Here is a 12,441-nt window from a genome sequence, read left to right as displayed (position 1 = left end):
GACAGAGTAGAAAACAAGGTTAAAAGCAGTATACCTAAATAACAACGCTCTCAAAATCTGAGCCCTAATATTCAAATTGGCAGAAGTGTATGTGTTCGGTTCCCTGGGGAGGGGGCAGAGCTCAGCATCCTGACAGCCTGGGAGATGAAGCTGTTCAGCCGTCTGCATGAGCAGGCGGGAGGCTTCGGGCAAGGTGGGAGTTGATGAGCTCTCTGTCGGGGGGGGGGGGGGGGGGGGGGGGGGGGGGGGGGGGGGTCACCAATGATCTTGCTGGCTGTCTTAACTATTCTTAGCAGAGTTTTCTGGTGAGAAGCAGGTCAGCTTCCATGCCACACCACCGTGTGATGCAGCCGGTGAGGAGGCTCTCAATGGTGCTTTGGTGGAAGGAGTGCATGATGGGGGGGTGGGACTTGTCCTTTCCTCAGCTGAGACGACCACATATTTTGTTGCTGTACAGTTGTTTGGCACCTCTGATTTCACGGGACAGGCTGGCTCTAGCTGTTGCTAACCCCGCAGTGTCACCGGTCCCAAAGTCTGAGTCCTGAGCCCTCGGGAGCTCGCACACCTCTCCTGTCAGCCATGGCTTCTGGTGAACCCACACACAGGATGGTTTTGCATTGGCTGATCATTCTTTGACACTTCTTTGACAGATTAGTTATTGAATACAGCTATAGATAGCTACTGCTTTAAATAGAAGGTGAGTAACTTTGCTAGTTACTCAAGATTAGCAATTAAATGCACTTATAGTTACGAGTTGCAGTTTTAAAAAGAAAGTGAGTAAACTTGAACAGAGTTAAAGTGACTAATCACTGTGTTAAATACCAGTTAAACAATTTTGCTGGTTACTTAAGTAAGATTAGTAATTGAATAAAGATATAGTTACTAATTACTGATGTAAATTGGAGGTGAGTCATTTTAATAGTTTTTGAAGATTAACTATTGAATGCAGATATAGTAATTGATTACTGAATGAAGTTGCAGGTGAATAATTTTACTGATTTGTGGAGAGAATTCAACCAGCTATGAGTAGGTGAGGAATTTTACTAGTCACTGAGAACTAGTGATTACATACAATTTAAATTACTAGTTACTCCTTGAAAAAGTAGTGCAGCTACATAAATACTCACCAAACATTAGAGATGGAATGCAACTCTAGTTACTAGTTGCTGCATTGAAGTGTAGTGGAGTAACTTTTCAAGTTTGTGAAGTTTATTGACTGAATTTCCAGTTACTGTTTAAAAAGAAGCAGGCGAGTTACCTAACAAGTTCTTGAAAGTTACAAATCAGTGTGTTTGTTGAGCAGGCCTGTCGTCCTTGCAGGGTTTGGACCTTGGGTGGGGCTGCCGGGTCCAGGTGTGGGTGGGGCTCGGTGAGTGGATGAACTCTGGACCTCCTCAGCGCTGAGCCACGCCCCTGCAGAGTTAAAGTGTGCAGCTTGTGCAAATATTCCCACTGTGTGTGTGTGTGTGTGTTGCCGGTTGTAAAGCCGTGCTTTGTCACTGTCGTGAGTGATTGCGCAGTCACGCGTCCCCTCCCACCCGGCAGCTGCGCCCTGTATAAATGAACGATCCGCGGCTGCGCCGCGGGGATCCGCCGCGGGGGGCTTTCTGGAGCGCTTTAATCTGCCTTTTGGTTTCTCTTTCTCTCACTCTGATCTTCTGCGGGCGAGAGGAGCATCAGGTAAGGGGCAATGTCACGTGCACGCCGCGTGTATAACGTGTCTCTGATCGTGCAAAAATGAGGTTTTCTGTCCAGTTTGTGCGTCCGGCGGCGACACAAACATGTAAAAAATGCACCGAGCGCAGCTGTTTCCTCATCCCTGTTTAGTGACAGCTATTCTCCCAGAGGTTTCAGAAGGCTCGTTACACGGTGCTCATAGATTACCCACACACACACTTTGTTGTTTGTAACAACAAAGTGTTGTAAACAGACAAATCAATTACAAATAACATTAATCAATACAGAGACATTCACAACCCAAGGGGAAAAAAACAACAACAAAACACCCCGTGCCCACAATGGATGCAACATGATTTAATTATTCATTTGATATTTGTTTATATGCTGTTAGGTATTTACATCCCTCATCTCTGACTATGGCAGCCGTGCTTTCAGAATTTCAGTCTTTAAATATGATGAGTAACTACTCATTTATTTTTGTTTTCGTAAATCCAGGACTATTTAAGTTTTTAACAGTGCTCATAAATGAACTGATTCTAGCATTTTAATAAAGTAATGAAATTACCATTTGAACTGCAATCAAGGAGTGACTAATGGAGTAAATCATGCATTCTATGTAAGTATAGCTGTATTCAATTACTATTACAAGTACAGTTATTTAACTACTATTCAAAGAATCATCAGTAACTAGTAAGGTTACACCTAATTTTTTTAACCAACAAGTAACTATAGCTGTTTGTAAGTTCAAGAGATTACTCACTGGTGAAGTTACTTTTGTACTTTTCAAAACAGCAGCTATTGTTAATATAATCAGGCAGTGATTCACTTGTCGTTCATTTTCACCAGCATTTAAAGCCCTAACTAGGAACAAACTATTTAATTAACTAGTACTTTTCAGTAAGTATTTGAAGCTGTAACTAGCAGCTGTGATTTAATCATGTATTCATCACCAGGAACTAGTAAAGTGCTGTTTAAAAGCAATAACTTGTGGTTGTAACTGGATTCCAGTATCAGTTGCCAGTGAGATAACAAACAGCAACCTCTAATCAAGCGAAGAGTGCTAGACTGAGGTAATCTCTCCTTCTGTATTGTGTTTAGCTTGCAGCTTTGCTTTGTTTTTTGGAGTTTTGGTTGGGAAAAAAAGGAGGCCGATCAGAGGGGAGGCTTCATCCCAACATGTTTTTTAATCCTTTGATTTCCTGATAGGACTGCAAATGAAGGATTTTGTGTTTTGCTGCATGTTACAGGATATCCGCACCTCATCCAGCATGGCCTCCATCAGCGCCTCAAACACATGTTTCTCCTTGGAGCTGCTCCGCACTCTGAGCCAGGCAAAGCCCTCCGGGAATATCTTTGTCTCTCCGCTGAGCATCAGCTCGGCCCTGGCCATGGTCTACCTGGGAGCCAAAGGGGACACGGCGGCTCAGATGGCACAGGTCAGCAGTTTGTTCTGGATTACAGCATCCTGGCGCAATAGAAGCCCTCAGAAATGCCGTCAGTCTGGCACTGAAAGGCGTGTCCAAGGAGAGGCAGAGAGCGTGTGTACTCAGGACTGTACTTTGACCTCCATAAAGGCACCTGGAACAAGTTCAACACTGTTTGCTAAATAAGGGAACATTGTAAAAAGAAAAAAAAAACTGTCAGGTTGACAGTACTTCCAGTTTATGAATATCCAGTATCTATCTTTTTTTTGGTAGTCATCTGATTTTTACTATTGCAGATTTTATTACAGCTTTACAGTTCACCTTCATGAATTAAATCTTTATCATATAACTGGTTTGCTTACTAAGTTTTTGCCTTCTGGATGGTTTGGATGGTAGGTGCCCAGAACTGCTCAACAGACATCTATCTGCACAGTGGTATTACAGGAAATGTACATTAATATAGAGTGCTCAGTTTTACCTCCTGATCCTGCTTTTATTCTGTTGTTGGTTGTTGTGCTTGAAAAGCCGCTTGTTTGTCATTGAAACCTGGAGGCGGCCATCTTGTTTGTTTTGTTACTTAGTATAATGTGAACGCTATAAACCTGTGCATATACAGTTACTGTCCTTAAATCTGGTAATTTTCCATTCACTGTTTGAATAAAGTGTGTCGTAATGTCACACAGGCCCTGTCGTTCAGTTCTGGAGAAGCCATCCATGAAGACTTCCAGACACTGAATGCTGCCATCAACTCCTCGTCTGCATCCTACATCCTGAAACTCGCCAACCGTCTGTACGGAGAAACCTCTTCCCGCTTCCTCACGGTGATTCCTGCGCACATCTTCTCATCAGTAACCGCTTTAGTAGAATTACGCCCGTAAACGGCCGCGTTGTGTCCTCTGCAGGAGTTCCTGGATGCCACCCAGAAGTACTACCGGGCCGACCTGAAGGCCGTGGACTTCATCGGGGCTGCAGAGCAGTGCAGACTGGAAATCAACGACTGGGTCGAGCAGCAGACAGAAAGTTAGAGGACACCGTTTAAAGTCGTCACAGCCAGACATTTGCTGACAGCAGCCTCACTGGGAATATTGCTTTGTTTATCCTGTTTCAGGTAAGATAAAAGACCTCCTGAAGTCTGGGACCGTCAGTTCCATGACAAGACTGGCGCTGGTCAACGCCATCTACTTCAAAGGAACCTGGTTGAACCTCTTCCCTGCACAAAACACCAAGGAGATGCCGTTTAAAGTCAAGCAGGTTTGAACTGATGCGCACTCAGAGGCTGAGCCGCTGGTCCCAGAAGACCACTGTGCTCCACCAGCCCTGCTGCTACTGCGCGCTTTGTCTTTTCCTCTGTGTCAGGACGCCGCCGTGCCGGTGCAGATGATGTACCAGAAGAACAAGCTGCCCTACAACTACATCCCCGACCACGGACTGCAGATCCTGGAGCTTCCTTACGAGGAGGAGGAGCTCAGCATGATCATCCTGCTGCCCGAGGAGGCCGCCGACGGCTCGGACCCCCTGCTGAAGGTACACTGCCAAACACACACACTAACCTCCACACAAACAGGAAGGATGCACTCATGGCTCACTCTACATTTTCCTTTTTTTTTTGTTTGTTTGTTTGTTAGTGTCTCTGCAGCTAAGAATGTATTTTAGGCCACTTGACTCATTAGACAGTTTCTTTTTTTTTTTTTTTTTTTTTTTTTTTTTTTTTTTTTTTTTTTTTTTTTTTTTTTTTTTTTTTTTTTTTTTTATTATTAATCCAATTTCAAACACACAACAGTTACTCAGAACACAAAAGGGGGATACACATACACATAGTCTAAACAAAAAGTACAAATTAGCACTGCAATATGTCAGCCAGCATAAGACAGAAACAAAACAGTCAGCGTGAGGGGAATCCCTTAAGCAAGTAAGATGATTTCGATGGGCCTATAAATGTCAAATACAGGTTCCAGGTGGAATAAAAAGCATCAGATGAGGAAGTGAACATACAAGTAATGAATTCACTAGGAATACATTCCATTACAAGATTGTGCCAAGTTCTCTTGGTAGGAGCCGAGTCTTTGATCCAAAAACACAAAATATTTTTCCTGGCAGCAAAAGTCAACAAATTAAACAGTCGTTTGTGCTGCTTAGAATGAATACGAGGGTCCGGAAGGCCGAGTAGAAGATGTTTGGGATCCAGGGGTATTATGGTATTAAATATAAAAGACAAGTCTTTCACCACACCAGACCAATAATTCTGCATTTTGACACAGGACCACACGCAATGGAAATAGTCACCAACCTCAGATTTGCATTTCCAACACAGCGGAGAAAAATTTGAGTCCATCTTATGTTTAAGAACAGGTGTTATGTGTATACGATGCAAGATCCTAAATTGAATTGACTTAGTTCGATTACAGATGGATATTTTGGAAGCTTTTTCCCAAACATCATACCAAACCTCTGGATCAATTAATATTCCCATATCCTTTTCCCAATCTAGTTTTACAGACATGGAGACTGGGAGAGTAGTAGAGACTATCGTTTTATAAAATATTGAAATTGACTTCTTACCACTGTGGGAGCAGAGTAAGTTTTCCACCACAGATAAGTCATTTATTAATTTTGTGCCACTGGTGATAAAATGTCTGAGTTGTAAATATCTAAAAAAATCTGTTTTCTGAAGGCCAAATTTTTGCTGTAGCTGAACAAATGGTAACACTTCTTGATTTACAAACAGGTCACCTAGTTTTGTGACCCCCTTGTTTACCCAAAGTTTAAATCCGTCATCTTTACAGCCGGGAAGGAAGTCAGGATTATCTACAATTGGAACCAGAGAGGACGTAATATTACTGCGACCTTCCAACTTACAAATCATTTTCCAAGCTTTAACAGTATTTATGGAAATTGGGTTGGAACACAGTTCTTTAACTGATTGTTTTACAAAAAGAAGGTTCCAGAGAGGGCAGGTGCACTGAGCGGATTCAATATCTAACCACACTGAAGTGGCATCATTCTTACACCAGTGCATGATCGTGCATAAATGTACAGCGAGCTGGTAATGTCTGAAGTTGGGCACATCAAGGCCCCCATCAGAACCAGGTCTTTGGAGTTTAGACAGTTTCAGCCTTGGTTTTCTCTTGCTCCAGATAAAAGAACTCAGCCATCCCTCAAGCAACTTAATAACCTTATTTGTCAGTAAAAGTGGTATCATCCGGATAGGATACAGTAATCTCGGTAGAATAAACATTTTCACCAGAGAGACCCTGCCCAGCCAAGACAAAGGCAGAGTTCCCCACCGATCTAAATCTGCTTTTATGGCATCCAGAAGAGGCGGATAATTGGCTTTATACAAAAGTTCAAAAGAAGGGGTTATAGAAATACCTAGATAAACAAATCCTGAAGGAGACCAGCGGAAAGGAAATGCAGAAGGTAATGTAGGAACAGATACTAAGGACCCAAGTGGCATAGCCTCTGACTTGGAGAAGTTAATTCTATAGCCAGAAAATTCACTAAACAAAGAAATAACACGAGTGAGAGTCAAAATGGACGATTGAGGATCGGACAGAAAAATTAGCACATCGTCCGCATAAAGAGAAATTTTGTGTTCTTTATCATTCACGGATATGCCAGTTATTGATTTGTTCTGTCTAATTACTTGGGCTAGTGGCTCAATAGCCAGATCAAAGAGCAGAGGACTCAAAGGGTCGCCCTGCCGGTTGCCTCTGAAGAGGGAAAAACAATCAGATTTAAAACCATTCGTAATGACAGATGCAGTGGGAGAGTTGTAGAGAATTTGAATCCACTTAAGAAAAGTATCACCGAAACCAAATCTAGAAAGAACAAAAAATAAATAGGTCCATTCCACGCGGTCAAAAGCTTTTTCTGCGTCGAGAGAAACTACTAAGGCTGGATCGTTGGAGCCATGAAGAAGTTGAATAATATTAAGTAGTCGTCGCACATTATCACTCGAGTTTCGGCCCTTAATAAAACCAGTCTGATCATTGTGAATAACATCAGGGAGTACTTTTTCTAACCGTAAGGCAAGTATTTTAGAAAGTAATTTTTGATCTGAATTGAGTAGAGATATTGGTCTATAAGAGGTACACTTTTCTGGGTCTTTTCCTTTTTTAAGAATAACAGAAATATTAGCTTCCCTCAGAGAGGGAGGAAGTACACCTAGAGTAAATGAATGGTCTAGCATGGCTAGAACGGAGTCTATGACTGTCTCCCCAAAAGTTTTATAAAATTCAGATCCAAATCCATCTGGTCCTGGTGCCTTTCCTGATGGCATGGATTTCAATGCAAAAAGGGCCTCCTCTCTGGTAATTGGGGCATCCAGCCTCTGTCTCTGGACATCTGTGATGCGTGGAAGTGTGATCTCTGAAAAGAAAGTGTGCATAAGATCTAAGGCATTGTGAGGTTGCTCTGATTTGTACAAGTTTGAATAAAAAGCTGCAAATTCGGCATTAATGGATTTTGTATCGAGAAGCCTGGAGCCATCTGAGCCAGTAATAGAAACAATAGTTTGGGCAGCATATCGCCTTTTAACCAGATTTGCAAGATATTTTCCAGGTTTGTCTCCTGATTCATAGAGTTTTTGCTGAGCAAATTTCAAAGAGTATTCTGCTTGTTCTATAAGTAGTGTATTCAGAGCTGTTTTAGAAGCTGAAATTTCAGTGAGTAATTCAGGATCATTTGTGGATATGTATCTCTTCTCCAAATCAGCAAGGCCACACTGAAGATCATTAATATATTCTCTTCTCTGACGCCTCCTGGATGCCACATAGGAGATAATCAGGCCCCTGCTGTAGGCCTTACAAGTCTCCCAAAGAATCGAGGGATTTCCTGCCGGTGATGAATTAATGGACAAAAACATTTTCAATTCAGAGGTTAAATAAGAAATAAAACGGTCATCCTTAAGAAGAAAGGTGGGCAATCTCCAAAATTTAGATAGAGCACAGTTACTGGTAAAATTATAGACCATAAAGACTGGAGCATGATCAGAAAGTATAATGTTGCCAATTGAGCATGATAGAACTTGAGAAATATTAGTTGAGGGGACAAAAAAGTAGTCCAGTCTGGAGTAACTTTTATGGGGAGCAGAGAAAAATGTGAACTCCAAGTTTGTGGGATGAAAACATCTCCAAACGTCAATGTAACCTATATCTTTGCACAAAGAAGAGAGCATTTTGGCTTGTTTGGAGACAAAAAAGTTTTTATGAGCTGGGAGTCTATCAATAGAGGGGTCAAGAATACAATTAAAATCGCCCCCTACAAAAAAATGGTCTGAGGTTAAATTGGCAAAATCTGAAAAAACCTTTGAAATAAAGTCAGGAGAATACCCAGGAGGGCAATATAGATTTAAAAATGAAACAGTCTGACCAAAAAGTGTCCCTGAAACCCTAACAAAACGTCCTAAAGGATCTTTAAAATAATCTGTAGCTATGAAAGGGATTTTTTTATTAACTAAAATAGCCACCCCCCTGGCATAAGATGAGTATGAAGAAGCAAAAACTTGACCAGCCCACCCCTTACAAAGTTTGGAGAAGTCCTTGCTCATAGTATGAGTTTCCTGAAGGAATGCAACAGAAATCTCCTCCCTCTTCAAAAAGGAATAAATCGCTGCTCTTTTGGCAGATTTTTGTAAACCTCTCACGTTCCACGAACATATTTTAATTTTCACATTAGAACCAACCATAAACAACAGTCAGTAGAAGTATAGGCGCTGACATAGATAAAATATGCAAATAAATGTGGACCAAAAATGTATTCAAGAAATGGATGAAAAGAATAAGCAATATCCCCTATCTGAGCAACAAAGAACAAGTGTGAAAACCACATAACATTAGAACAAAAACGTAACAGAGCAAAGAAAATAAAAGGGTCATTCCCTAAAAAAGAAGGGACACCATTCTCATATCCTACTGTTATCAAACAGTGTATAACTGTACAACTAAACAATTTGCATTTGCACCACTTGGCTTAATCAATGAAGATATTTTTAGTCAATCAAAATGCAACATAATAACCACGGGCATAAAAAACGGAGGCATGTACCGGTACTTTTATGAGTCAGTCATGGAGTTCAAGAAGGCTTCGACCTCCTCCGGACAACTGCACCTCTTCTTAACACCGTCGTGGGAGATTTGCAGAGTAGCTGGGTAATACAGTCCGTAGGTTATTCCTCGGTCCCGTAGTTTGCGTTTAACGGCATCAAACGCCTTGCGTTTCTTCGCCAAATCCGCGGAGAAGTCATTAAAGAAAAAAAGTCGGGATCCGTTGAAAACCAGAGCGTTATTATTGCCGGCCCGGCGAGCCGCCTCCATTACTCGTTGTTTATCCTGGAAAGCGTGGAAGCGTAAGAGCAGCGGCCGGGGTTTGTTGCCCACGGGTGATTTTGGTCCAGGGATCCGATGCGCTCTCTCCAGCGGGATGCGCCCAGTATCCGCTGGTAGCTTTAAAAACTGCGGCAGCCACGACTCAAAAAACGTCACTCGTCTCAGTTCCTTCAGCTAGTCCCAAGATGCGAATATTCAAACGCCTGCTGTAGTTTTCAGCCATATCCGCCTTTTCCGACAAGACACCGACCTGCTTCTCGAGTTGTCCGATTCTTGTTTCATACGCCAGAATGGAGTCTTCGGAGGCTACCATCCGAGCCTCCGCCTGGTCAAGACGTGAGTTGGCGGACTTAATATCCTCCGCATTCTGGCGCACAGTTTCGGTCAGAGGTCCGAGCTTCTCGTCAATAACTTTAGTGATGTTAGCGGTCATTAGCTCAAACGCCTTGGCCATAGCAGGATCGAGGTCCGCCGTAGCATCATTAGCATCGGGGCTAGCGGGCCTATCGCCATCTTGGTGCGAGTCACCGTCAGCCGAAGGTGCGCCGTTTTTGTCCTTTACCCTCCGAGGTTTCCCCATACTGTCAAAAGATTGTGGCCAAAATGTTTCTAGGGACATAGCCCGTGTTGTCCACCTAAATATCAGAGAATAACTCAGGAGATTGTCAGGATATTAGAAGAAATAAAGCCAAGTGGCACGGAGCCTCTACCTAAACGCTGTTTTCACTTCGCCGCCATCACGTGACCCCCATTAGACAGTTTCTAATACTGTTGAGGATAGATATACACTTGTGTGAACATAGTTCGCTTCATTTTTCTTGTTTTCAAGATGTACTCTTTGGCCCACAGCAGAGAAAAACAGTCATCAAGCCTTTTCTCAGTTTTTCTTCATGTATGGATAAATATTCATGTGTACAAATGTGTGCGGCACATCTTAGCAGGGTTTTTCTGCTTTGAGCTAGTGAGAAAAAAAATTAGATTGATGTAAGCACATTTTTGAATATATACTGTCTTGTCCAATTTACAATAGTCTATATTTTAAAGGTAAGTGAATCTCTGACAGTCCATGAAAGCTCAGATTTACATAGAAAACTGCTCAATTTTAGAGTTACTAGGAGTTGTTACAGGATTTAACTCTGTAGGTAAAAAAAAAAAAAAAAAAATCACAGAAATCACTGCTCAAACTGCAGCCTCACATTATTCACAGCAGTCTCAATCTACAGGCAATTAAAATTATTTTCTCACCAGTTTAATTGGACGTATATCTTGTATTTTATAGTTTTAATTTATCCCTGTTACGCTGACAATAAGTTTGCTTTTAATTTTATGTATTTTAAAGAAATAAATGATAGTTTAACTCTCCACTTAATGCTTTTTGTCATGAAGTTATTAAAAGATGATTCTGGGGATGAGGCATCCACCCGACCCTCAGTGTAGCACTCCGTCAGCCTCGCCTCCGTCAAACCTGTGCTGTAGGTGAAACGTTGGAGAAGAACCTTGATAGAATCTGCTGAATGTGTTCCAGCTGGAGAGTGAGCTGACGCAGGAGAGGCTGGACGAGTGGACCAACAGGGACAACATGGACGTCCACTCGGAGGTCCTGGTTCACCTGCCAAGGTTCAAGCTGGAGGAGGACTACGAGCTGAACGAGCCTCTGGCCAAGCTGGGCATGACGGATGTGTTCAGCGCGGCCAAGGCCGACCTGTCCGGCATGAACGGCGAAGGGGGACTCTTCCTGTCCACGGTGGCCCACAAGGCTTTTGTGGAGGTGAACGAGAAGGGCACGGAGGCGGCGGCCGCCACGGCGGGCATCGTGTCCTTCTGCATGCTGAGGGAGGAGCACTTCACTGCGGATCACCCCTTCCTCTTCTTCATCAGGCACAACAAGACCAAGACTATCCTCTTCCTGGGCAAGCTCTCTTCTCCTCAGTAGACGGAAACAGTGGAAGGAGATGAAATGATGATAGCACTGAAATATTAAAAATGTCAATAAAAAATGCAAAACACTGAAAATGAACCTGTCTTTTTTTGTGAAACTTAGCTGAATAATCAACTGTTCTGTCTGTTTTACACTGCAAATTCTGATTAAACTGCAGTACGTTATATCTTACTTTTAAATTAAATCAGTGTGATCTCAAATGTTCAAACAATTGAAATAAAACTGCAATTCATGAATCATTTCAGATGGTTTCATCTTTTAGTACACGTGTGCACTACAAGGTGGTGTATTGAGTAATTCAAAGCAACAGGAAAACTATAGCTGATTGAATGAATTACTGCAGCAAATAAGAGAGAACACTTTACTCTTAATGCTTTCAAAGATGATATTATGTGTTTTCCTTGTATTGATTGTAAAAAAAAAAATTGGGAAGGCAAATAATGCTTTGATTCAAATTCTGTTTTCTGTATATAAACATAAAAAACAGGCACTGAATAATGTGTTGTCTTTAACTTTTAATGAGATCTTAATTTTGATCTTAAGTTTGTGTTCCAATTAAAACAGAAATCATTTCAGAATCACAATTTACATCTGGACCGTGTGAATCTGCAGTGCAGCTGCAAAACTAAACTAAACTGAAGTCAGCACTTGGAAACATACTCTTCAGCTGGGACACTCATCAGCAAAGCATGCAGATTGTTTACAGTATCTGATAAACTCTGGTTGACCCCTGTGTGCCCAAAAAAGCACCATTCACATCCGCAAGGGGGCAGCAATGACATTCTTTTTCTGCAGTGGGAAAAAAGGTGTGCAGCTTCTTTCCTGTCCATTACTTTTCCCATCAGCATCTCTTTCTGGGAATTTGAGTATTTAGAGGAAAAAGGATCTCAAATTGAAAAAAACAGTGCAGTTGCTACAGTTACCTCAGTAAATCTATACAAGATTTAATAATGAGTCCCAGTGCAAAACACCACGAAGTATCCTAAAACTAAAATGATTAGACTTCTTCTCTTAATTTTAGCAGTACAAATCTGAAAATAAATCTTTAATTTTCTCGAAAACAGTATTTTTC

The 12,441-nt window shown here is 41.9% G+C and overlaps 1 protein-coding gene across 1 annotated transcript; it reads left to right on the top strand.

Annotated features, from left to right (window-relative positions):
• The first annotated feature begins 1,493 nt into the window (after positions 1 to 1,493).
• On the top strand, positions 1,494 to 11,427 carry serpinb1 (serpin peptidase inhibitor, clade B (ovalbumin), member 1). Its single transcript, XM_030082971.1, has 7 exons — positions 1,494 to 1,680; positions 2,928 to 3,116; positions 3,788 to 3,925; positions 4,007 to 4,124; positions 4,213 to 4,355; positions 4,461 to 4,628; positions 10,956 to 11,427. The coding sequence occupies exons 1-7, from the start codon at positions 1,561 to 1,563 to the stop codon at positions 11,361 to 11,363; spliced, it is 1,284 nt and encodes a 427-aa protein (XP_029938831.1). The 5' UTR covers positions 1,494 to 1,560; the 3' UTR covers positions 11,364 to 11,427.
• Positions 11,428 to 12,441: the final 1,014 nt, after the last annotated feature.

Source organism: Salarias fasciatus, chromosome 23 (assembly GCF_902148845.1).
Source record: "Salarias fasciatus chromosome 23, fSalaFa1.1, whole genome shotgun sequence".
In the NCBI taxonomy this organism is placed as follows: Eukaryota; Metazoa; Chordata; class Actinopteri; order Blenniiformes; family Blenniidae; genus Salarias; species Salarias fasciatus.
This window is presented reverse-complemented; position numbering and strand designations above follow the sequence as displayed.